At 39.2% G+C, this 27137-nt stretch overlaps 1 protein-coding gene across 1 annotated transcript in view; it reads right to left on the reverse strand.

Annotated features, from left to right (window-relative positions):
- NELL2 (neural EGFL like 2) overlaps nucleotides 1–27137 on the reverse strand; it is a 155529-nt gene that overhangs the window by 36193 nt on the left and 92199 nt on the right. The window contains exons 14-15 of the mRNA XM_087766512.1: nucleotides 5914–6036; nucleotides 3268–3363 (exon numbers count right to left, since the gene is read on the reverse strand). Coding sequence (XP_087622638.1) covers nucleotides 3268–3363; nucleotides 5914–6036 — 219 coding nt within the window. The remainder of the gene's footprint in view (nucleotides 1–3267; nucleotides 3364–5913; nucleotides 6037–27137) is intronic.

Below are 27137 nucleotides of genomic sequence, written 5' to 3' on the forward strand. Positions count from 1 at the left end.
TCATCAGGAAATGCCGAGTACTACAGCTATTAAGGAAAAATCCCAGGCACCAATACAGGTTGGGGACCGGCCAATGGGAAAGCAGCTTTGCAGAAAAGGATCTGGAGGTCTTGGTGGACAACAAGTTGAACATGAGCCAGCAATGTGCCCTTGCAGCAAAGAAGGCCAACAGCCTCCTGGGCTGTTAGGAAGAGCATTGCCAGCAGGTCAAGGGAGGTGATCCTTCCCCTCTATTTCATGCTGTTGAGAGCACATCTGGGGTGCTGGGTCCAGTGCTGGGCTCCCCAGTACAAGAGAGATGTGGAGCAAATCCAGCATAGTGCTGTGAAGGTAATTAAGGCTCCAGAGGATCTGTCATACAAGGAGAGGCTGATAGAGCTGAGATGTTCATCCTGGAAATTAAAAGGCTGAGGGGGATCTTATCAATGTGTATAAATACCTGATGGTGTTGGGGGAAGCCAGGCACTTCTCAGTCATGCCCAGGAAAGGGACTAGCGAGATGGGAAATTGCATTTCATAATGAAAAGAAATTATTTTTCTGTGAGGGTGATTGAACACTGGAATTGGTTGCCCAGAGAGCTTGTGCAGTCTCCAACCCTGAAAACACTCCGAATCGAACTGGGCGCGGTCCTCAGAAACCAGCTCTATTTGACCCTGCTCTGAGCAGGGGGATTAAACAACATGATCTCCGGGGGTTCCTTCCAACCTCATCCTTTCTATGATTCTGAGAAATTATTTAAACAGAGCTGTTAAACCACCTTTTACAGAAGGAAACAGTAAGAACTGGTGATTGTGTTTTTCTAGGTTATTGCTGGGGTGTGGATTCAATCTCTTGTTAATTAATTCATAGGTTCAGCAGCTGCCGACAATTTCTATATAACTATATGTTTTATTTTAAGTTAAAAATGCCAAGATTCTTCAATAAGCAGTTTTTAAATATATGTAGCACAAACAGAAATAAGTAACATGATTTAAAAATAGATTTGGCATCTTTACATCAATCCTCCTCTTTCCTTGTATGTGATTGCAACTAAAGATGTCTGCCTAGAAAAGATTACATCACCTTTGTAGATAAAGTGACTGTTCAAAAAGGGAAGCTTCCAGCATAAATTACTTGTAGCATGAATGTCCTGAATCACTTCAAGCCTAATGAGAAGTACCTTCCAGAGACTGTTGCATTCCCTGGGAATGAATACGTACTGTCTGAAGCTCAGGTTTTCTTTTATGGCACCATTTTTCTGACAATGCAGTCTCAGAATGAACCAGCTTTTTCTCCTTATTGACAGGACAGCTTTTCCATTTGCCACTCCAACGGTATTTCAGACTGTACGTTTCAAAGCCATATGCAGGTAGATTACAATCCTACTCTTGCACCATAATATCCAAATGAGGTGACCAGACCCATACTGCTGTGGCTGATCTCTAGCATTACTTATTTCAACAGTAAGAAAAAATATGATGTCCAGTGTAGGTCCACCAGGACTGAGGGGCTTCTTCTTGCAAAGCTGACCTATGAAACTGGTTTGGGGCTGGCAAACTGGCTCCGAATCATAACAACAGTATCACTAGCTCTGAGATATCAGGTGAAAACTACCATACTGACCTTATGTTAAATATTGAGAACAGATATTCAGAAAGGCATTCAGATCTGGTCCAAGTCTCTGCCTGCCCTCCTATATGTTTCCTGAAGGGCAGGAAGGACAGGCGTTAAGGCCAGCAGTCCGGCTGCTTTCGAAGGACATTTGAGGCTGAATGCAGTTAAGCTGAATTGGGAACAGAGTGTACCTGGGTTCTCCTCTAAAGAAGGGAGCAGAGACAGCACTTCCAGGGGCAATTCTGAAAAGCCAGTAAGATCTCTCTTTCATACTGGCTATTAATATTGACTATACAAGGAGACTAAAGCAAATATGCTTCAAGTCTACACGCTTCCGATAGGAGTATAAAGCTGGAAAAGATGAACGTGGGCCCTGAAACTATACACATTATCTTTAGTTGATAACAGCAGAATGCTGCAAGGAGCATGTAAGACAAATACTACTAAAACAAACTGTTTTAATACTTGACCATTATCTTAGTACACAAACTGTTCCAAGCAAAACCACAACACTGTTACACTGAAGAGACCTTGATATCCTGTATCACATTATCTGCAGTCTGTGAAACAATGAGGAATACTTGAAAACTTGCTCTTCCGACATTTTTCTAGAAACAGATTAACAATGAGGATACTGCCTTTCACACAGCATCCCTCTTGTGCACTGTGGTAATATCCGCTCAAATACAGAAGAATGAAAACAATCACATTTCTCACCTCTCAAATGGACCAGATAATACAGAATTCAGATCAGTCTGTGTTTTTCATTAAACTGGACATGTTTACAACTCAGATGAAAGCAATACTTGCTCAAATTACCTCCTTTCCTCTGTTTGGAAGATTTATTGAAGGCAATATAGAACAGCAACAATAGTCAATCATAGGTGGCAGACTGCCCTTTTATTAGGCATACTGAAGCCAATTAATCTAAGTGAGCTTTCTCCCTTTACCTCCTAGAGGCATGTACGGTTAGAATGCATTTAAAAATTCTGCAGCAATAAATACAGGTGCTGAAACCATTCATTTGAACTTTGAGAAATTATTTACAGGCACTTGAGATGCTAAGTATAAACATTCTACATATTTTGCTGGGCAATGTAATTTGAGTAGATCCAAGACTTAAAAAATAAAGTTCGAAACCAAGGCTTTGTGGTACTGCCATCCTCAGGGGCAGCAGGAAGAGAAAGGAATGCCTGTGAAAAGAGGTAAAAGCAGTAGGAACACCAAAACCTGCCTTAACACTGAGTCAGAAAACTGAGTTAATCAGAAGTCTTCAAATAAGGTTGCAAGGGAAGGCAGGCTACTGAACCAGTCATGCATTTACAGCACAGAAGTAATCAATTATTGGAATTTATTTCTAGATGTCAGATTATCTGCCATTTATAAGAGATACCAAAGGCCATTTGAGGTAAAAAGCAAGTCTATAATAATCTTATTAATTATGAAACATCAAAACCCAAGATGTCTTAATTCATGTTCTCATTTTTGCAGTCCATGTGCTTCTAATTAGAACTGCTGTAATATATTCGCTTGGGAGGCATATAAGAAAAGTGAGTAACTTTTTAGTAGCAGCCTCCTCTTTCAGGGCACACGCTTAAATAATCCTTTATTCTTGGATTACCTCAAACATCCTCCTTGGATTACCTTAATTGTAAATTCAATTATAATCTTACCAGTTTCACAGCTGGGCCCAGTGAAGCCTTGTGGGCAGGCACACACATTGGAAGCAATACAGGCTCCTCCGTTCCTACACCCGTCTTTGCAAAAGGCTACAAAATACAAAATCACAATATAAGGTTAAGAAAGAATTAACATAACTGCACTCAGCAACCACGCAGGTGGCCACAGGCCGCTGGCAGACTGGCACAAAACGCGGTCTCTGCGGCACGGAGTGCAGAGGCTGCCTTCTCCAAAAGATAGAGGTCACAAAGAGACAGTTTATGGCCCCCCTGCCTCACTGGCCAGATGGGCTGACAAGCTACAGAAGGAGATTAAAGTAAATCATCTGAAGACAACAGCTCACATATGTGCTCCTTCATATGCACTGGGAAGCAGTAAAAAGCAATATCTTCCCCAGGAACAGACTCTTCCTAGGGCAGGGCTGGTCTTCCCTGCTGCCCAAATAAAGGCCTGGGCATAATGGGCACAACTGAACACTAAATTCTCTGGCTACCTTATTCCTTGATTAAGCAATTAGACTGAAACAATAAAAATAGTAATTTTTCCTCAAGGGATTCTGAAGAACTTAAAAACTTTTAACATTTATAGTTTGAAGTTGATCCCTGGATTTGTTCTTTGGCACGCTGCAATCTGAGAAGCTGTGCTCAGGCACTGAGGTGCAGCATTTTGCAATACAGTTGTGAATATATGTATGCATTAAAGAGTCCCTTCTGCAGACACAGAAATGCAACCAGCTCTGATAGAAAACATGGCAGCTGTTAATTGCTCTGATTGTATCCACAGTATGGAATCAGAAATGCTCTTGTCACAAGAAACTGTAGGTGAAACTAGGCAGATGGAGGTTATCACCAACATAAAGAGTTGCTCCGGGGCACTGGTCTAGCCCTGCACTTGTAACTAGCCACCAGAGATGCCAGCTGCTCTGTGTAAACACCACTGATGAGGTCTTAAGGCTCATCTGGGAGAGAACATGAGTGTTATTGATTTGAACTTTCCATCTCTCAGTTTCCAGGCACCAGCCTTGTGGTGTGAGACCCCCGGCACCGAGTGAGACATCCAAGCTTCCTGGTGCAGGATGACACGGTGCACAGCAGCACAGCTGGCAGCACAGCGCGTGACAAGCTGCCAAAGCCATGGGGACAAGAGGCGCATCCAGGTCTCTCTGAAGGACGCCGGCATCCAAGCCAGGGCTGCAGAGAAGTATGTTGCTCAGATTGGGATACACAGGCTCGGAGCCTTCTCCTGCATACGGTCTTTTCAATATTGAGAAGGGAGGGAGGGATGCACTTTTCTTTCACAGTGGGGCCAGGTGCCCTCTGAAATGCCAGACCTGCAGTCAGAGCTCTTATTCAGGGAACAGAAGAGCCAAACACAGTGCTCTAGGGTTATGTACCTTCTGTTTGACTCAAAGAAATCTCAATTATCTTTTTGGAAGCTGACACACCTCCAGCAGAAGGATTGGGGAATACTCCCAAGCACACCACAGGAGTGAGCTGCGCAGACAGAGCTCTCTTCTGAGAGGAGTGGCTCTTGGTTTGAACTTCCTCAGGCTAAGACTTTTTTCCCATTCACGTGAGGAAGGGACCCAGCATAAAAGGCCATATTTGCTGACATCTCTCCCTCTGCGCCTGTGTTTGACTGGAAGTGGACTAGGCTGCCATGTTTTACAAAGAGCTCGTTTATGTTAGGAATATTTAGAAAAATGATACTGTGACTCAGGTGAAGGAATAACTAGCACTAAGATCTTAATCAGGCTTAGCAATTAAAGAAATTCTGAGTTGCTTAGCCTTGATAATACACAGCAGCAGAATGTATCTATGGGATATTACCAATGTTAACTCCAGCCCCTTAGGTTCTGACACCTAACAGATCAAGAGGACTGAGGCACAATTTCAAGGAATGCTGGGTATGCTATTGGCACAGCTAGACCACTTCTCGTGTCTGCGTCAGTTCCTCTACAGCTACGCTACTTTTATTTCAAGTTCTAAATTCTATGCTCAGAGCCTGAGGACTTCCAAGGATTTAGTACCAAGTATCATCTCCTCTGATGTGAAATGCAACAGAAATAAAAGCAACATTGTTATGTCTGGGAAAGCATCTTTCTAAGACTAGTAATATATTCTAATGTTTACCAGTGAACGAGAATGTTAGAAGACAAGGCACCACCTAGCAAAGGTTTTGTGCATGCATGTCTATTGCTTTTCTCATTTACAATAAAAAGACACAGGACACCAAACAACTTTCAGTTCATCCAAGCAAAATAGCAGGTGATTGACCATGGACACTGTAGACCTGACAATGTTTTCACAGCTGTAACTTTGTTGGTAACTGTGGGCTTTCTTGAATGGTGTAGCATGTATAGAAACTGTCAACTGGAGGCAGAAACGAAACATAATTGCTTCACATTTTAGAGCATACTAACTTATGTATGCATCTTCCTCAAATTACTGTGAACTCTGCCAAATGTAAAGTCAGTGTATATCTGACTATGAAGATCTTCTTATAGGTGCAGGACCTAAATGCCTAGCCTAGCATTTTGTCTGTCTTCTTTGAGGTACGTGAACAGATTTGCATCAACTATGACAAAGCATCTCATCCAGTTCAAAGACTGCCGTACTCCCGGGTTTTCAGCGGCTTACCTTTGCAGATAGTACCATTTCCCGTGTAACCTGGCTTGCAGACGCAGTTGTGCCCACCCACCGTGTTGAAACAGAGCGCGTTTTCATCACAGTTGTGCTGGTTTGTTATACATTCGTCATGCTCTGAAAAGGGAAACAAGAGTGGGATGGTCCTGAATTTTTAAAATAACAAAATAAAAGCTTTGTATAGGTTTCCACATTAAAAAGAGATAAACATGGTAGTAGTTACTGACAATAGGGCTATGTGAACACGTAACTGTGGGATAGCCAGGGTATATATTTTTAGCACATACTAGTACATGGTAACTGTGCTGCAGCGTAACTCCAGTTTCATTAACAGGGAGCCACCATCATTATACTTTCTATGTGGGCTACAGTGTTCTCGTAAACATTTGCCAACGAGCCGGCTAACATACTGAAAATCCATATGCTAGTTCTACTGTATAATTTATTCATGCAGGTTTATCTTATGCGGGATTCATAGGGTTTCCTTCAGAAAGCTGACTCATGGTGCGAGACACACGCTCCAAACTGCAAAAGATACGGTTAGCAGAAGGCAGGACTTCAAAACGTAGCCTGTGTTTTCCTTCCCTTCGGTGCATACGCAGCACTTCATGTAGATGAAGTAAGTAACCTGAAAACAAAGGTCTGCCTGCTGTTCAAGGGACTTTCAGCACGGTGCGTCCTAGCACTGGAATGCAATGGATAAGACTCGTCAGTCTGGTGACTAGACTTAGACGTACTGGGAAATACACCTTTTGGGAATAAATGAAAAGTCTGGACAATATGATTTTGTGTTAACTTGCAACACACTGTTTAATCTGAAACAAAAAAAGTATTGTATAAATGCTCAGGTTACTGAATGTTTTAATGTTTTAATTTGTGATTTTTAAGAAATGGAAAATGCAATTTCAAAATAAGATGCTCTAAAGCATCATTTCAAAATGCTACATGAAATGCTCTACTATTCTCAAAAGGCAATATCTTAGTCTGTAGGCATCAAAATGAAATGTTTCCGTCTTCTGGAAATATTCCTTGCATTTTCTTTAAATCAACAGTATTCACTTATCCATAAATAATTTCAGACCCCTGAAATTTTAATTTCAGGAAAACCGACTGTTTGGGGAACGTAAAGGCACTTAATTTCAATCAGCACATATGGACTAGTCCGCATCTGAGGTTTTCATAGCCATCATTCTGCCCAGGTTTTAGCAAATTTTATTAGTGCAGCTTATGCCAGTTCTGGCTATCTGATACAAGTCTTAAATCTTGAATCGGATGCTCGCTCTTCCCCAATTTTGAGTATGTCACAGTGCTCCGAATCTTCCCCTTCATAAATAAAGAGCTGAAGTCTGCTCATACCCCACAGAGTTGTCAGGAAAATTAATTTGTTAACATTTGGAAATCACTATGGAAATGTTCAACTTGCTATTTCAATACTGGCCATAAACTGTAGGAGTATAAAACTGGCAGAATGGCACATCTCTAATCCATCAGTAGATGTAAATTGCCCTCTAGTCATGGCAAGTGCCTGTTGTTTAAAAGGGGGAAAAAATTCACCACAATGTAACTAATCAATTTTAAACACTACACAGGTTTAGATATTTTTTTGGGGGGGAGTGGGTTTGTTGTTGTTGTTGATTGTTTATGTGTTTGGTTTTTAATAACATTAACCTAATATCCCTCTTCTAAACAAGGACTTACGTGTCTCTTGTATCACCAACAACGGTCTCCTCAACCCTGAGCACCGAGGCACCAGCACTTACTGAGCTGAGTCCCTTGCTGGATGCAGCAGAGCACGGGCTGCAGGCCTCTGCCCTGAAGCATGAGATTTAATTACTTTGCTCTCAGCATGAATAACTAAAATTGTTATTGTTCACCAAATGATCCAGCCCCTTTAAAATCCAGTTACAATATTTGACTCCAACCTCCTAACACAGTGAAATCTCTCATGTTGGCTGAAACAGTATTTATGCTAAATCAGTCCATAAAATAAAAGAAAAATAAAGTAATGACCATGCAAATTAGGCAGTGTTATCTGCACTGTAATATCCTGGCTTTCTTAGTTTGTGTTAATATTATGATATTATTTAAATATGGTATGCTATTTAAATATTAAATATATATTATTTTATCATTTTAAAAGGTTCTGTATAACTTACAAAAGGAAAATAACTATGGAAATGTGTGAAACATTATGCACTCAGCAGGCCAAAATATCTTGCAAAGCCATTATCTCGGTATCTCAGGAGGTAGGGACCATACAATACATCACACTGGTAAACTCAGCTCAAATCACTGAATTTGACAAATTAAGTGTCATCCTCAATAAGGAAGTGTAGCCATCCACCCCATGCCTTAGGAATGCAGAAGAATCCCTGGCACATACAGCAGCTCTTTACTACGGATAAGACTATATTAGAGGAAAGCAGGTGATCACAGACGGTCACACTAAGAGGAATGGCTCTACATGCATGACTTGAGCAGCTCTGAAAGCCCATCAAGGCACCCACAGGCAGGGCAAGAGCTGTGGCCTCTATGCCAAGCAAACTTGCTATTGGTATTCCAGAACAACAAGGTATTAACCATATTTATAACACCATCTTGCCGTACTGGGGCCTTGAAGACCATTTGTACAGATGTACGTCCTTCATATGAAAAGATGACTGTCACACTTGAGTGTGTCTTCCTAACGTTTACTCTCTGGGCTAAGAAAAACTACCGAGTCTTTCAAGATGGATTTTTCTTAAAGCGTACAGTATCAATAAAATTAACGTTCTGTCAGCTAAGTAAGGGAGCTTGGATTCAAAGATAATATGCCTGCTTTCCTACTCTTGCCATAAGAAACTTCAGTGTTTCATATCCTCCTGTAAGAAAGTTCATGGAGGATGCTTGCTAACATTTCAGGAGAAGGGTCCAGCACATAACCAAAACTGTACCAAAACAGCCATCACTTCTACTTCTATGGTTATCTGCTCAAACTTCAGGTCTATTTTTATTTAAATCAAATATTAGCGACTCATGAAAAATTCATGGGTCTGATAAATGACTCTTGGATTGAAGTTTACAAGTCATTTTTTTAGGAGGAAAATGTCTCAGAGTAAGAGGCAATTTTGTGATTCAATTAAAGGAGCAGAGATTTTAAAACAATAGGAATGGAAAAAAATCAGAAAAAATGACTCAGGATGTTTTACAGTCCATCTAGATTTGTTGTTCTGTATCACCTGAGCTTAGCTTCAGTAACACACTTAAAACCATTTAAACATAGTATTTCTTCATATTCCTTCTTACCGTGGCACCTAACAGAGCAGTCAGCTTACACTTCAGGACTGGCTCTTTTATGGACTGATCACAAATGGTTAAACTACACCTGAAAAAATCCTGTACATAAAGTATCTTACTACATTCACTCTTTCAGCACATGGCACACTATCCACACCAATTAAAGGGACCATCATAAAGAGTTTCTTCCAGAATTCTCTATTCATAACAAGGCAGACTGCCCAGCTTTACTAAAGCTAGAAATACTTATTTGTAATACAAAGTGTGGTGCTCTGTTGGTAATTCTTCATTAATTCATATTTATCACTTTGGTTTCTTTTTTTAATCACAGTTGGAAAGTCACCTTAAATAAGGAGGACATTGCAGAGACCGCGTTCAGCAATCTTAAATATCAAACAAGGAACTGTAGAAGCAGACAGGACTCTGCATTACAAACAACTAAAAAAGCAATTTATAAAAGGATTGTTTAAAGAGAACCATTAATACGGTTATTAAGTTCAAAAACTAGTATAGAAACATTATTTGCATTATTTAGAAATTTCAGTACTGCCCAAACATATTTCTGATGCTGCAAGAAGCAACACTGAGGCTATTTCAAGCATCTTTAGAAATCATGTGGCACATTTAACCAAAGCCCTGTACTTATTTCACTTCACACCATAATGATGACGGGGACAGGCCAGGTACAGCAGTATTACAGAGGCAAGGAAATAAAAATTACTTTTGCAAAGAGATTTTAATGATTAACACACCTGAATTTGCATAAACATATTCTATAAAGACCAAATGCACTGGTTTCAATGACTACTTCTAAAGCTTTATTATCTAATATATCTAAATTCCATTTTGTGCTGTTCAGGACTCTATGCTCAACAGTGTTAAAGTTCATAAAATCTCTGTTCTGAGTTAGAATCAACTAAAGTTTTAAATACAGTATTTATATTGACTAAAATATCTTTGGAATTAGGTCCTTCTAGACAGAAAAAAAATTTCAACTCTAAACTTTGCTATTGCTCCACAGTAATAACAACAGCAACAGTAAGTGCATATGAATGTTCCATTAAATAGTCTTTATGACTGAGATGACTTAGAGATGCAAAAAATTATGTGACAATGCAATTAATCCACTTACGTGCATTTGAGTGTGCAGCAAATAGATTATATACACACACACAAATACATATTCACACGTCACACAAATAAGTATACACATACATACATACATATATACATATACCGTAAAGGTGATGTACTTTATTTTACTTTGGTTCATTTTGAAATAGTACTCTAGAATATTCCATATGGTTTGCTTGACAAAAATGTTGTTACTTCATGATCTAGGGTGAAGTACTGCATCCTAGTACTTCACCCAGTACATCCTAGAGACTGCTGGCATAAAGTGACTGGGACCCACTAGATCCTGTGATGTATGACAATGCAATGACAACTGGGGGATCTGTCTTACCAAGTTTATTATCTGTGCAGAGATTCTTGCAGAGCTTAGTAAAATTTAACATGCGGTCTACAAGGTGTGTCACCTACCTCCTCCTCCTTTTATTTTCCTAGCACTATGCAACATCAGTCCCTATCCTCCCTACTGTGTATTTCGTTATTAAAAATAAACAAAAAATCTGTAGAGCATTTCCTACTTGCATACTGCAAGCCTTCCCAATATTTGCCTGGCGCATCCAAATTCTGCAAATGTCTAAGAAAAAAAAAATAAACAACAAACAGAATCCAATCCAGCAGCAAAAAGGGATGATGACCAAGTTCCATCACTTACTTATGGGTAAAGAATATTATGCTGGCAGTTTTCCTGAACCATCCATTATCAACATTGGAAAATAATAGCTGAGATCACACTTAAGGCACAGAAATGCATAGAAGTTCCCAAATATATAAATAAAATACACCCCTCCAATTGTAGTCTTGTAACACCATGCAACATGTTCATTTCTGAGTGAGGAACTTGTGGACCAGGATTAAATTAAAAGAATTTAAATAAAAAGAATATATTAGGTATTTTCTCCTTTCAATGCCTCTGAATTCTTGAACTCGAATTACTTTCAGCCTCCTCTCTCCTTCCCATTGGTTCAGTATAGATCTATAGAGCCTTGGTGACCAGCTGGCAATCTGACATGACAGTGACAACAGTCACAGCAGTGACAACAGATAAGAGTTACTTGAATTATCAACAGCCGACACACTTAAATGCCCACTTACAGTTTATCTTAATTACAAGCTTTTTTCCCTCATACAGTTCATGTAGAAGACAAAAATTTGTAGTAATTATATGGGTAGTTTGGAAGACTTATTCCATTAAGATCATTTGGGAAATGACAGATGGTTAATTTCTTCAACACTTCATATTAACTAGTTTAATTGGCAGGGTTACTTAGTCTCAGTATATGCAGACTATTTTCAAAGAGCAAATGCTGTAAATTTATTGATGATTATGCTATGTTTTCCATATATTTATGTTAAATTTTTGTATTGATATTCTCCAATTCAAGTATGCCCAATTCATTTTTCTATAGATACTCCCTAATTCAAATGCAAAATGGAACCCATGCTTTAATTACGCATAGAGTTACCATCACACAGTTTATCCTTAGTTAACACTGAAGTCATTAATCATTAATTAATGACCACCAGCAGCTGTCCTCAGTTCAAAGCTGGGGATATGAAAAGCCAGGTCTTCCTACAATAGTCTATTCACTGCTAATCCTGTCACTTGATTGATTTTCACCTTCATGTACTCCTATATATCCATGCTGCTCTTGGTCCTCATTTTCTAATTCTTTCTTCAGTGCAGCCATTAACAACAATTTCTGTAGATCTATGTCCAGAATTTTCCTACTTTCTTCTCTTAATTGTGTTGATAGTAAAAATAGCTCTCGCGTGTGCATATTCTATTTTCAAGGTCTGTCCAGAGACCATCCTGCTTTCTGAAATTATGTTTCTGTCTGTAATTACTTAGTCCATTGTTGTTCTTCAGGGAGAACAGCTGCCACTGCCTCATCCAGATGTCTATTTCTCTCTTTTATCTATTAGCTGATTTACTTACTCTATATTTGGTTTTAATACAATAAAAAAGGAAAAACAAGAAAACTATAATGAAACCTTAGGAAGAAAATCCACTTGGGGGTACGACCAAAATCCAGTATTCCTTTTCATATCTATTATGAGAAATCTCCGGACTGTATCATAGTTATACTACTAGGAAGATATAACAGGGAACCTATATTAATGACAATTATTGATGAAGGATTAAAAGCAGCCAAAAAACACTTGACCAAGAGATGGCATTGCTAAGAACACACACCCATTCTCCTTGCGTCTGCCTGTGAAGCTAGGAGGGCTTTGGAGAAGGCTCCAAGGTGGCTGTGGTTCTGATGAGACTGAGCTGGACTTTCGGAACTGGTATAATTTGTTTCACAAAAAGAGAAATCCTGACACTGAATGTGATGATAAAATCCATCCCTAAAACACCTCCCACTTCCAATCATGAAGTTCTCTTCTTTCTAGGAGAACCAAAACTTTTAACATGTGCCCTGTTCTTTACCAATGTGGAGAACACAAGAAAGATCCTTGGACCAAATAACCCTAGAGAAATACTGCATATTTATAGGCAAATATAACTTCCAAAAATATGGGACATTTTAATTCTAGTAAACATTAGGTTTTTGAAAACATATTCTAAGCAGATTTTCAATTTTATGTTTTATTTCACAACAGACTTTCATCTAGAGAAAACTTTCATACACCAGAGTCTGTAAGAGGCATATACTTTTTTTCTCACTCCCTTACTTTGACTTTAAGACTTTTTTCTTTGCACAAAATCTCTTTTCTTTATTTTTTGGTATTCCTGTTCTCGGTTTTCCTCCCAGGTTGAAGGAATACATAACTCTTAGCTGTAAGTCCCTTTGAATTGTCCACTAGTAATCCCAAATTCTGTAGCTCTAATAATGGATTTTATGGCTCTGTGCAGGGTATATTCTCCCCCAGAACTCAGCTTGAAAAGCCTAACATGAGTTGAATGTCAACCAGTCCACCCTTCCTGTGGTATCTGCACACTAAGAAGTCCATGCCAGGATCTCCTTGAACTCAGGGAAGACAGAGATATTCTTGGTCTCAGCCACAACAGACAAGTTGATGGGTAAAATACATATTTCAAGGCAGGCCTACCATTACTCCCTCCATCTTCATCCACAGCTCTTGAGCAAATCATTTAAACCTTCTTAAACCCACCTAAGTTTCATCATCTTCAAAATGTGTCTTATAATTGGGATTTCCGATTTCATGGAACAAGACATATTTTTGCAAAATACTCACACTCCTCTTGTGGAGGCGTCTACTGTAATATTAATCATTGTTACTTCATGTAACGTCCTCTGAATTTTTACACTTTTTAACCAGTTAGGCATAGGAAATCTATTGAAGAATATTTAGAATGACAGCTAAAGTTAGATAAGCTTTAATTTACCTCCACTTTCTTTCATGTCTGTCATTTTCTATATTCCTTCTTGAACAGAAAAGTTTAAGGGAGGGATTTTCTAAAGCATAGGCCTAAATGTTTCCCCTAAAGGAAAATCTGTAACTCCCACTGATTTCAATGGCAGGACTGTAATGCAAATGCAAAATGATTTGGAAAATCTCACCTTAAGAGATTTCAGTCTAGACATAAGGTCTGTGACCTTGTCACCCACTTCTTTCTTGCCTTAATTCAAACTGATCTCTTGGTATCTTGTCTCTTTTATCACTGACATTTTAAAATAAGGTTTCTATCTTTTAAAAGGTATTTCATGATTTAGACTTTCTCCATAAATTCATTTTATTATTTTATTTTTTTTAATCTAGCCAGATGCATTATTTGTTCCTAGGTAAATCTTTTTAAATTCAACTTGTATTGTATACAAAACCTCCCAGGCACTTATGATAAACTGATGCTTTCAAAATCTTCTATTATGTTGTCAAAAGCAACAATGATAGCAAATTCTGCGTCTATAGTAGTGCTCCCTACTTTATTGCTAGTAGAATAGCCAGACTAGAGTTGTAAATATTCCACTCCAATTTCCTCAGCCAACTGAAAAATGTTTATTTTACTTCTTCTCCTAATGCCAACCCTTTTAATTTACTGTTTCCTTACTAAAAGGCTCCACGTTATACAAGTCTGCCACCAGCAACAGATACACGTATTGGATACTTGGCCTCCATCCTACACATTTCTGTTATACAAAGAAAGCAGAAAAGAGGCACTCTGACTGCTGCTGAGGCTCCTAACTTGCTGCCTGTTCTCACATTTCACTAGTAACGACTTACAGGCCATCTATATAACCAGAGGGCTCCACAGAAACACCTCTGAGCAATGTTGTTTCTCACCACGGAGATAAGAGAAGGATGGAAATACAACGGGACAGGAGAAAGATGTCTCAGCAATCAAGTACTGGCTGAAGTTGGTTTAATAAATTATAGACGTACTCAAGGCTCTCTGGAGACAGCTGGTGCCCCTCTCCTATTCTTTTTGGGATAGCACTGTGACCAGAGTTTGCGAACTCATTGTTCTGGGGGCTCCTGGGGAAATTACAGCTACAACACACAGCACCATTACCAAGGACAGTACTTGCCACATGAAGAAAATGAGAGGCATCACAGTGGTGGATGAAATGCTGCTCTTGCTTTGATCCTGCTCTTGTCTGCAGAAATCTGGAGCAACTTATCTAATCATAAATATTAGGGAACAAATAGTTCTTCTGTCCTTTTATGCAGCAGGGAGATTTCTTAATGCATGAGATGATTCCTCTTATTTCCCTGGCGGTACTGTGACACAGGCACTCAGATGTCTCACTGGATATCAAGTAGGACAGTATTATTTTTGATGAAACAACTGTAGTGCTTGAGCTCTATGGGGAGAGGAGGCCTTCCTCCAGTATTGCTCACCTGATTTTGAAGAGCGTTCCCTACTTGAAAACAGGGACAAAGATATGCTTCATTCATGGTAAAGCACAACAATATTGATGCTTTGCCCTTAGGTCAGCCTTGATACCGTCTCTAGTGATGCTCCCGATTTTCCCTTGGGCACATCCTCCCTGACAGTTTATGGAGGCGCACCAAAACAGCATAGCAAATGTATCCTTCACAAACACTGCACGTAAGCTGCCTTCCCTGGAAACAAAAACACTTGGGGAGAATGGTACAGCCGGTTCTCACCATAGCATAGCGTCAGGGAAGAGCTAACACACATACCCAGCTGTGGAAGCCAGGACTTGCTCCTGGCTTCCACGGTTCAGACATAATAGCCCTTGATGCCAGGAGATACCCTGCAGAGCTGTCTGCACTGCTTCTAACAAAAAACAGCACAGCACAGTAACAGAGATGCAATGAAATGAGATGCAATGAAACCAGCTTTCATCTTCCTTTCCCCCTCTGCAATGGCATGAAACTTGACACTGGCTAACTTACTTGTTTCACGGGTAGATTTTCTAGCCCAGACCATGCTTTTGTTGCCACAGTTCAACTCCTAGTGCCAATCAAGCTTACAAATAATTATTTCTGTACTTACATATATGGATACTTATATGCATTTTATATTGATAAATAAATATTTGCATAAGCACATCTTAGCAAACTTTACAACTTTAGCAAAGTCTTAGCAAACTTTACATATTTGAAAAATTCTGCCATCAAATCTGCTGTCCTATTTAAGAACACTATGAATTGCTCTAATAAACAGAATCATGGATGACATTAAGTCTTCAGTATTGTCCAGGTCTCAAATACTCAAAATAGGAATTTAGAATCAAACCACAGAGTTAAGAAAAAAGCAAAACTTGACCAGATAATCCATTTTCCTAATACTACTGTCATCCCAGGATGACTTCACCTTTGTAATCCTACTTCCTTCACATGTCTCCTCTTCGGAAAAGTTAGGATTTAAGCTGAGATGTTGTGAACAACTTTGGAGGACTTCAAACTAAGATGAAGCCCACTCCATGGAAGGTGTACTAAGTGAATAAACACAGGGTATTCAAAGCAGATTGGAATATCTGTTCAGGCTACCACCAACCACAATCTCTATTTGCCTCCCAAACATTGGAATGATGTAGACAGAAGTTAAGTTGAATTCTACATCCACTTCCACCTTCTGAAGAGCTAAAAATAAGATAATAAATTCTTCTTGCCAAGCATGTGCACACTCCAAACTTATTAAAAATACAGAAAAATAATTAAAACAGATTATTCTTGATGTACCCCCACCTTTCCAGAAATCAGTCCTCTTATCTTGAAAAGAACTGGTCATTTATGCTCACTTGGAACAGTGTAAAACCTTTATCTTTTTTTTTTAAATGTACCATCATTAAAAGATTCTACTACAGGCTTCCAAACCCTGAACATCAAAGTTAACACTGTGTGACAACTGGTATGTTCCAAACTCATCACATTTAGTGGTCTCTAACAGGGTAAATGCTACAATTACCTGCTGTAATTACTGTTGCTGACAATATATTTTCCCTGGTGATTGGTCTGTGTGACTCATAGCTGCTTATCTTTGTCAGTCCAGTCCAAATCTCCATTTCCATGTGACTTGGACATTAACTTAGGAAGTATTTACAAATTAGTTCCAATATCTGCCAAGACAGATATTTGGGATAGTATAAATTCATCTTTTATTGCATGATTAAACAGTCTACCACTCTAATATTATTTTGCATTAGAAAATAAGTATTCACAATGAAATTCTGTTCCCCATTTAAATAAAATGCTCATTTCTTTTATTAATATATTGGAAGGGAAACACACTGAAACAGGTAAATAAAATGAAGGAATAAAATGCAAATAAATAAGTACCATCAACATTTTCAGAAAATGCTCATTCCCAGAGCAAAACATGAGGTAAAAAAAAAAAGTGATAAAACATTAAGATACTTAATTCTCATTACCCTCTTGTGGCAATTTTAAAGAACACCTGCAGGAGACAACAGTGACTTTTGATTTAAAGCAATGTGAGTTACAGGCTAACCAAGCTACCTGACCATAAGCATTTCCCTGGAATATCTTTCACTTTTAAAATATAAAATAGATACAATTCCTTGCACCATTTCTCCTAAGAATATACTTAAGATAATGTGAAAAGATTGCAGAGCATAATGACAGTAGGAAACAGATACAGTCTTTTTAAGATGATTTGGAAGCTTGTCAGAAAGAAAAAATATTCCTACAGAAACTCCTACAAACCATTTAGGTAGAGCAGTCTCCTATTTTATTGCTAAGCTTGTTGACAGAGTTCTTGGTTTGCAAGAGAAACATCAAGATTTTCAAACTTTTTTGTTATTCGATGGGAAGGGCCTCAATTTTTGCACATCTGACTACATACATTGTAAAGGGTACTGATTTCAAGAAAGTAAATTGATTACCATTTCCAAAATAATTTCTGTTTTCAGTTTTCTAGGTCAGTCTTGAAGATGCCTCAAAACCACTAGTGTTTTCATTAAAAAAAAAAAAAAAAAAAAAAAAAAAGACAAGAGAGAACAGTTCTGTATTTTGAGAATGTCCTCAGGAAGAATGTCAAGTATCTTTTATAGACACAGTACTTTCAGAAACACTGCCTCACAATATGTAACTTTACTAGCAAAAGTGAAATTTCACCCAAGAACCTTAGGATTACGTTGTACCGGAGCACAGCATAGACAGCGATGCTTCCCTTTGTATCAATGTGACTTTTCAAATTAATGATGATGGTTTGGCCAGTCTTCCTTGGGGCACTGGCAGAATAAAACCCTCAGGATGGGTTCCAATATATTTTGTCAGTAGGTGGTATTTGTTCCTTCTTGTTGGCCCACTCTTTCTGACTGCCACAGAGAGGTCCTGCCAATCACTTCTTTGTTCATTTAGGTGAACTGGTAAACACAGACTGAGCAAATTCTGGAACTGAAACTAGTTTTAGACAGAATTAGAAGGGCAGAAAAAGTGCCAGTTTAGCTTCCACACTGTGTTCATGCAGGACCAGCCACAGCCTGCCTGCAGAATCAGCAGCACATTTCAGTGTGAATCAGAAGTTACATGCAGAACTAAAAATATAAACCTTTCTTTGGGATTACGCATAGGAACACAGACACCAGATGAGTCAGTGAAGTGGATAAGCCCAATATGTTTACTTTGTGCACCAACACATTTCAGGGTACATTTCAGCATAATTCTGCATGCAATGAAGGACTAGCAAGTACACAACTCCTGCTGTGGTTGAGGGGTTTGTGCCACAAGTAAGGCCACTACTCAAGCACACAGCTGGAAGACAGGGTTGTAACCCAAAAGGCTATTTCTGAAATATTTCTGGCTGTAGAAATGAATTTCTGGTTTGAAGAAGCATTTTGATGCAGCAAAGTACATCTGTTTTTGTAAGTCAAGAATCATCAGTCCAAAAGACTGACAAAAGGGAGTAATACTGATAAAGATTTATCGCAGAGACAACTTAGGAAGGATTTGTCAAAGAAGATGACAAATACTAAATTATAATAACTGACAGTATAAAACATGAGTTAAGGAAACATTCTGCCATTTAGCATAAAGCAGGTTAATCTCTTATAAACATTACATGAAAAACAAAGGACACTTATAAGTTGTTTCAGGAGTCACTCATTACTGGACAAGCCATGTAGCACGCAGTGGGAATCAAATTATAAAGAATTAAAAGTTTCCATGCTCACAGATTGTCTGAACAGGAATAATTCAGGGATATATATCTGTCCAAACAGGAAACTTCCGTATTAATTCAAAGAAAACACTTGCAGCTATGAAATTAAAAAAAAAAAAAGGCTTCTGAAGCCCTGGACAAAATGAAAAAAATCTTATGTCTCCTCTTATGAGTCTTGACAGACAGTTATCTTTCTTACCCTCTGCCTTTTCTTACAACTGTGTTATCTTAGGACTGGAAATGTTTTTCAACAGTAGAATGCCAACAGACTGACAGACATTATAACCATATACTGCCAGCTCTATCCACTACCCTCAGAACCTGGATAATTTATGTCATGATTACAGTCACCTTGATTTTACTGTGAATCTGTAGAAAACTGCTGACTTCAATATAGCATGACCACATAACCTTAAATAACTCCACTGTTCCTTTTTTAAAACTGTCTTGCTTCATACAGTAGCTCCAGTCTCTCACTGACCTTGGCTGGAGTCCCTCTGAGCACAGGCTACGCTCTCCTGGCATGAGGCAATCACCAGCTGGCTCAGACATGATAGATGTGAGCTATCCAACTTCCTTCGCTTTCTGGCTCGCTCAATAAGACAGCAGCAGATTCCCATCTCCTGAGCCAGAAAGATCCTTATAACTTCAAAGAAACTGTCCTCAAGGCTACCTACCGTGTTTCCTGATCTTTGCAGTCTATCTTTCACAGTCTGTGATCATCCACAGAAGGATGGGCCAGGGGAGGTCCAGCTGTGAGAGGATGTCATGTTGCGGTTAATACCAGCCATCCTCTCGCTACCATTATCCTAATTCCCACAGTCCACAACTACCATCCGGTACTGGGATGAACAGATGAAGAAGTTTTGACCAGACAATACCCCATGTACTCTTCAGTCTCTTGTATTAAACTCTTCTAAAGAAAACTCCACTGCAGCTGCGTGGCTGCTGGTAATTCTGGGTGCAATTCAGCTCCAGATTAAGGTACCTAAATTCAGGTGCCTAAATGCGTGTTACTGGGCAGGATTCCACTGCATAAACACACACCTAGCTAAAAAGCGACACCTAGCCTGGCTCCTCCTGGGTATCCAAGACATCAGCAAAGGTTGTTAGGTGTAATGGAAGGCTCTGCAGGAAGACTGTAACAGCAGCTGGAGACCAAGTAGGACACACTACAGCACCTAAAAAGGCACTCGACCTACGACTGGGCAACCAGATCTTGCTATGAACATCTAAGTTCCCATTTCAGTCAGTGCAACCTAGAGAACTCAACAAATGTAAAATAGATACCTAACATGGGACTGACTTGCCCACACATAAGGGGCTCGAACGCATGGAGAGGGGCAACTTACTCTGCTTGCATCCAGCTGTTACTCGAGGGAGCACAGGACCTACATGGCCTAATCCCATGATGACAACTGCCTAGATCATTTCAAATTTCCTGCTGCTGCAGGAACATGGAAGTAGACAACTGAGTTGGGGCCAGCTGAATCCTTGACCTCTGATGATAACAGTGTGAGCTTAAATGAAGACATCTACATTGGGGTGTCTAAATTGCAAACTGAATTCCACCTCCTGTGTCAACTTCAGTAAAATTCTAACATGAAGAACCAATGTAATTAGCTATGGAAATGAATAATTCATTCAGTGCTGTATGGTTTGTTAGATTGTCTGTTTTTACAATACACTTTGTTAATTTTGCTATACCCCTTCATTTCTAATTTCAAATCATATTTTACTGACACAGCGCATCACTACATTGGAGAACCTGTCAAGGGACGCCGGGCGCTTGGAAGCTGCTGAGGGGTTCAGAACACTGAGAAATGGGATGTACACTGGATGTCCATTGTAATACTGTGAGAGAAATATTAAGCAATGTTAATGTTTGAAAATATTGTAATTTCAGAATTTTTACATGAATGAAAGATCTCACTCTTTTCTGAGTTACTGTTTCAGACTGAGTATATTCTCAAGCCGACACCTATACATCTTTTTATACATTGAAAACTTCCTCATCACCCTAAGAATGCAAAATATATTCCTTGTAAAACAAAATAATAAATTCTGATGTCTGTTTCTACAGACAGATTTTAAACAGCATATGTACATACAGAAAATGTAGAAATGCAAAATAGTTAGAGAATTGCTTTTGATATCATACCTTTACCATCCTCTATTCCTAAAGCCAATAGGGAATCCAGTTCTCTAACACATTGGTGTGTATATATCTATCTATCTATATATATTCACACACACCCCCCAAATATACCAAATATATATATATTTGCTAAAAGAATTATTTCTGTAAAAGAATTAAGTATCCAATAATGATGACCATACATTCGTATCTTTGTCAAGGGAATACATTTGCTATTTATCAACTCAAATCATATTCTACCAAAGACCCTTTAAAAATGTGTTGGATTTTGATCAGCTGAGAAGTCAATCCTGCTATAATTGCATAGCCAGATGAACAGTTGTTATGAACTGGGTCAGTAACCAAGGAGGGAATGGGACCTAAAAAGTATCCTCTAGGAAGAAAAAAAAAAGGTCTCATTTGAAGTTAAAACAGCCTCCGAACTAAGTTGTCAACAATAACCCAATTCAATTCAAATAAAGCATAAATGAGTTCCATTGTATAAGATATAGCAGATATATAAAAATTACTTGTGTTGTTATCTTAGTAATGCGGTCGCATAGCAACAAGCTCAGTCTGAGTGATCATTCCTTTATTAGCTTTGTGAATTATCTTACAGCTCAAAAGTGGATATTGGAGAAAATTTATCCTGAAACAGGATTGAGAGCTTCATGTAGGCTGACATACTGTAAAGCAGAATGAAAACTGGGCCAAGTAATGGAAATCAGAATCAAACAGGTTTTGAGTTAAAAATGGTCTGTGCATACAAGCTGACTTCTAGAGTGTTTATTACAAACAGCAACCCTGACAGTATAGCTGGACACCATTGCCTCAGTGGAGTTTGGACTACATTGTGTGATAATGCATGCGCATGCGCGTTACTTCTAATATAACAGGGGAGCAGGGGGTGTCACCAAAATCAGAGATGGAAAAGACAGATGGTTCATCTTGCCCACATCATTATAAATCCAGAACTGCATGTTTTCTCTGGTGCTTTGCTGACTACAACATTTCGTTACTCAAGCCACAGTATGTCACTCCAGTGATGTTACAACAAGCCCCTGTCAGGATGCTTGTTTATTGCTCTGTCCCTTGCACCATACCGCGCAATTATTCTGTCTTTATTTAAGTATAGGCAACAAGCTCAGCTGTTGTACAAGCTGCAGAACTTGAGGAAAACTTGAAATGTCGCTGAATTCATCAAAATAAGTCAAGGGAAATAAACAGGAAGAAATTAGCTTTTATTGTCATCCTGTCTCACATTACTGCATTTTCAAGTAACAAAGCTGGTATACTATAAGTATATGACTCATCTGAGGTCACAGACTTTTTTTTTTTTTTTAACTTTTTTGCAGCAGTGAAGGACAAAGGGTATACAGCAGTGCTGAATAAAGTTGCACTTTGTGGCCATATTTAGTCACTTATTAAAATGTGGCCTCATTTACCAATGTACTAAGCACTATCAGCTCTTACTATCTTCAGGATGACTTGTGGATGCTCTTGTGTGTCTGAAAAAGCAGGCCAATTTTATACCGTTAACTAACTAAGGACAAGCATGCAGGTTTAAACACAGAAGCTAGATGACTTCATTCAACTCTGGATTACATCAGTCTTACAGCAGCTTTCCTGCATGGAAACCCAGGCAACTATACTATTAGAAGAGGCTGGTGCAGGTGCTAAAACATAGCCCACATTCCTTGCATGTAAGCTAGATTTTATTCTTCATTTCAAATAAGGAGAAGCATTCCCTTTCAGTTCTCAGAACTCATTTGTGGGAACTGAAATGTACACTTGGAACAAAAATAACTAGTAATACATGATATTGCACAATACCCACACTTCACAGCTAGCTGGAGTCTATCTCCTACCAATGTATATTGGTGTAAACTCATTTCCAGCCCAATGTTAGAACCCATCAATGAACTTTTCCTGAATATCTGGAAGGAATGTATTGCAAAGCTGGAATTTTACCTGGCCTGTGCCCTAGGGATTAAAGATGGATTTTACCTTCAGCATCCTCACAAGCAATTCAACGAAACTTTTTCTCAAGTATCCCTGCCATTAAATGTCTTTTCTGCTGCACAGTATAGGAAAAAGAGGTGATTTCTCAGACTGTTCATGTCCCAAACAATAATTGGATTTACAAGTCAAAAATAAACCAGTGAAATCTGCACAGAAGCCCACAGGCAGATGCACTTTTATGAACCTGAGTTTCTAGATGCCAAGAGGAATCATTCATCCAAAGTGTGTCAGAGTACTACGGTAATAAAAAAAACATGTGACAGGGAGTCTATTCCCCCCTCAAAAATAGCTGTATCTTGCAAGAAGCAGAGGGTGACAACCGGGCAGCCCACAAATTCCCTGATAATCTGGAGATCTGAATCATAAACAGTATTTAGCTGTGTTATTTCAACAAAATCATAGGTCCCTGTTACTGATATTTCGAGTTCATCCAGATGCCAGACTGATGGTTCCCATAGTGGGGGCATCTGCGCTTGGGGGATAAGGATGGGCTCCATTAGCATTGCAAAGACACTGCCTCTGTGTCCTCATAAGCTTCCTCAGGAGACTTACATTGTAAACAAAGCATTAATGAAGGAAAAGGAGACAAGACCCAACCTTTGGCTATACACTGTACAAAAAAAAAAAAAAAACAGATGTGTTTATTTCCTGACTGATAGGATAGTGAAAACTGGGCACTGACACATATAAAGCAGATTTTTTTATCAGATGTACAAAACTACTACTGAGACTTCCAAAGATGGGGAGAGAAGAGAAGCCTCTAAAGGTAACTTCAATTTCTACTGAGGACTATAACTATACCTTTAACACTTCATGTTCAAACGCAGTGGAGGAAATTCGCCAGTTCTGAAAGAAAACAGTCTCCCACTCTCTAGAGAATATCATTAGCCCATCGTCGCCTGACTCAGCGCCAGCATGGTGACAGAAGTATTCCAGAGATGCTTCTTTAAAAATCCTTTTTCATACACACAGAAACACGCACTCAAAAACCCCACCATGTATCAATGGTTAGCAAATACCAAACCAACAAATATCTTTCTTAAGTGGGGACATCGCCGGTGACATTAGCTGAAATCCAAGCAGATGTGTAGGTTGTTTATAAGCCACAGCTACCTACAAGAATGGAATGAAACAGGAAGGCTTAGGAAGAATGTAACTTCGATTACTATGAGCAGAGCAAATATAAAATAAGTCACAATGGTGTGGCCTGTTGGAAAATCAAAGTGAGAAAACATTAACGGCTGCATGGGAAAAAAAGCACAAACATAGGTGAAATAGTATCAGATGCATGAGCACTGGACGGGCTAAATGTGACAATCTGTTTTCTATACATTATGACGAGGTGCATTTGTGTCAAAGTCACCCCATGATATCATTAAAGAGCAGAGTATATGGGTCAAACATAAATGTCAAAAACTGCTGGCCACTGATTTGCAGTGGTGCAGGCCTTTCCCCTACATTTTCCCCTTTGCTATTGACACCCCTCAAGTAATTATTAATTAGTATTATTGATATCACAATTCCTACTTTTTGCACGTTCATCATCATTATGCAGCTAAGTAGTGTGTAGTTTTCTCCTTAAATCTTTCCCATATGTCAAGTCAATCTCCCCAGACCCTTAATTATTTTAATGCTGGTCTTGGAATTTCTTTCCAATTTGCAACAGATTTGTGATTCAATTTTATTTGAAAAATATGCAGAGCTTCCAGTATTCCAAAAAATTAACATTTCAGGTGTCACTCAACTTGCTACTGCCATGCTTCTTGGCAATTTACGCAGAAACAATTATTAGACTTCAGTTTAATGTGAGAGGCTATTGAAAAAAAAAATCTAAATGCTGCTGAATGCATTGACAGCATTTTGGGAAAAATGTTGTTAGAAGAATCTCCAAGACTCATAAAGGCTTAGATATGCTGGGGTGGAGGGGAGGAGGCCTAGCAAGATCCAGCTGGATACACCTAGTTAAAGCCCAGTGAGTCTAACACATCTTTCATTGCTTTAAGTAGGCCTTCCATATGGCCAAGTCAGAATGCCCAAAGACCAAAGCCATCCATCTATTCCATTTATTGCTTTCATTTCTGAAGAAGTACTTCATCCCTTCCACCTATTTAGACCCTGCAACCATGCCTCACTGAAGAACAATAAACCCTGCAAATGTTCCCATCACAGTCATGGTATGTTATATAAAAATCCTTCATAATTTTCTTTAGAAGTCAGAAAACAAACCCAGGAACACAAATATGATGGTACCAGGCTGTAATGCACAATAACAGCCTCACAGACTTAGAATCTCCACCTATTTCACCATCTCCTTTGGTTTCTAAGCTATTTCTTTCTAAAAGCAAGCAGTAGCAAAAAATCAGCATGGCTTGGCTTAAGTGAAAATGAAAAGGAAAGACAATCATCTGGAACGGATTTACCAAAATGGTCATGAAAAAAAGTTACAAGGTCTGCATGCATTTAAAACATGGATGTGAGTGCCAAGCTCCGCACATGGAAGCTGTCCCACGCAGCTCAGCACTGCTGCAGGGATGGACATGGCTGCTCATGTGGCCGGACCATGCTTGGAAGAAGTAGGCCATGATTTGCAACACTCCTGATATGCTTTTCATAATTAATCAGTCAAGAATTCACATGTATTTCCTGCCAAAGTACAGTGCAATTGTAAAATCTCACTGGTGTCAGGGTGCAAAGTTGTAGATCACTCAACTTCTTTCTCATAAAAAAGAAAAAAAAAAGTAAAAAAGAAAAAAAAACATCAAACATGTAATAGATAATTTACTAAACCCCATAGATGACAGCATGTATAAACATTAGTTAAAAGAGTCTGGTCTATACACTAACACAGTCCATACTTCATATGTCCACCTTATATTTGGTCATTTATCATCTTACCCAGACCACACGTACAGGGAGAGTCAAATGAAGATACCATTCTAGGGTACTCATGGAGAGCCCCAACGCCTCCCTCTCCGGTACCACTAAGTGTGAAACATGACAGGAATTCTCTGGGAGGGTAACATCAACTGCGTTACCTTCCGCACATGGCCTCGGGGACTCCCACCCACAGAAGAGGCTGAGCACTCTGTGTCACCAGCACTTCCATCAGAGTCACTTCCCCCTTTTATGCTGACTGGAAAGCAAAAAAAATAAGACAAGGTGGCCCATGAGACTGCACAGAAACAGAGCCTTAAACATCATCTGGGGCTCAGAAAATGCGTGCCACGGCATGCATTTTCCTCTGCCTTAATACGATCTAGGGAGGATGCACTAAATCTCACAGGGTGTTCTTTCTTCTGTTTCATTTTTGATGGGTTACTTAGATAGGTGAGTGGTCCCAAGGCAGGAAACTAAAGACATCTGTTCAGACTAAACGTGATTAACCATCTACTGTGTGTAGCCAGAACTCCTCACTGTTAGAGCCAAGTGTGAAAAAGAGAGAGCTCTCATCTCTCATTTCCTAACTTCTCCCTTTTCCATTGGAAAAAAATAAAAAAAGGTGCAGGAAAGGATATGTGTTGCGCTGTTCAGAGCACAGCTACCAGCTGCAGATTACACAGCAGCCTGAAAGACTAGAGGTGACATTGGCTGCATCCTCGTTTCTAGAAGGAAAACTTTCTTTTTTTCAGTCAAGAAAACAGCCCATGCATTTTTGTAATCCCAGGCAGAGTAAGGATGCAAGTGTTACTATTCCAGAAAAATACTAAGGCGTTCAGATTTAATCCTATCTAACAGCGATGGTGAACCATACCACTACACATATAAAATTACCCCAGCAGAGACTCATGCCATTTTCTGCCTTCCTTCCCCCAGCACACCACCATTACATTTCAGGTTCTGTGAAGCAAAGTGGAAGGGGAATGAGATGATACCAAAGTAGGGAAAGCATGGTAGCCTAGGGCATATTTTTTATGCCTTTAATTTGCAGTTTGTGCACCCATTTGGCATATGGGTGCAGCTTAGGACTCATCTCCCCTTCTCATATTTATGATTGATTTCTGAACATAAAGTCAGTCACGAACAACAGATTTCTGTGTAAATACGGTTGTGACTAACTCAATCTAACCCTGCAGATCTTGCTTCCGAGATGAA

This window comes from Nipponia nippon, unplaced genomic scaffold (genome assembly GCF_047370975.1).
Source record: "Nipponia nippon isolate SJK-2023a ecotype South Korea unplaced genomic scaffold, ASM4737097v1 scaffold_3, whole genome shotgun sequence".
Lineage (NCBI taxonomy): Eukaryota > Metazoa > Chordata > Aves > Pelecaniformes > Threskiornithidae > Nipponia > Nipponia nippon.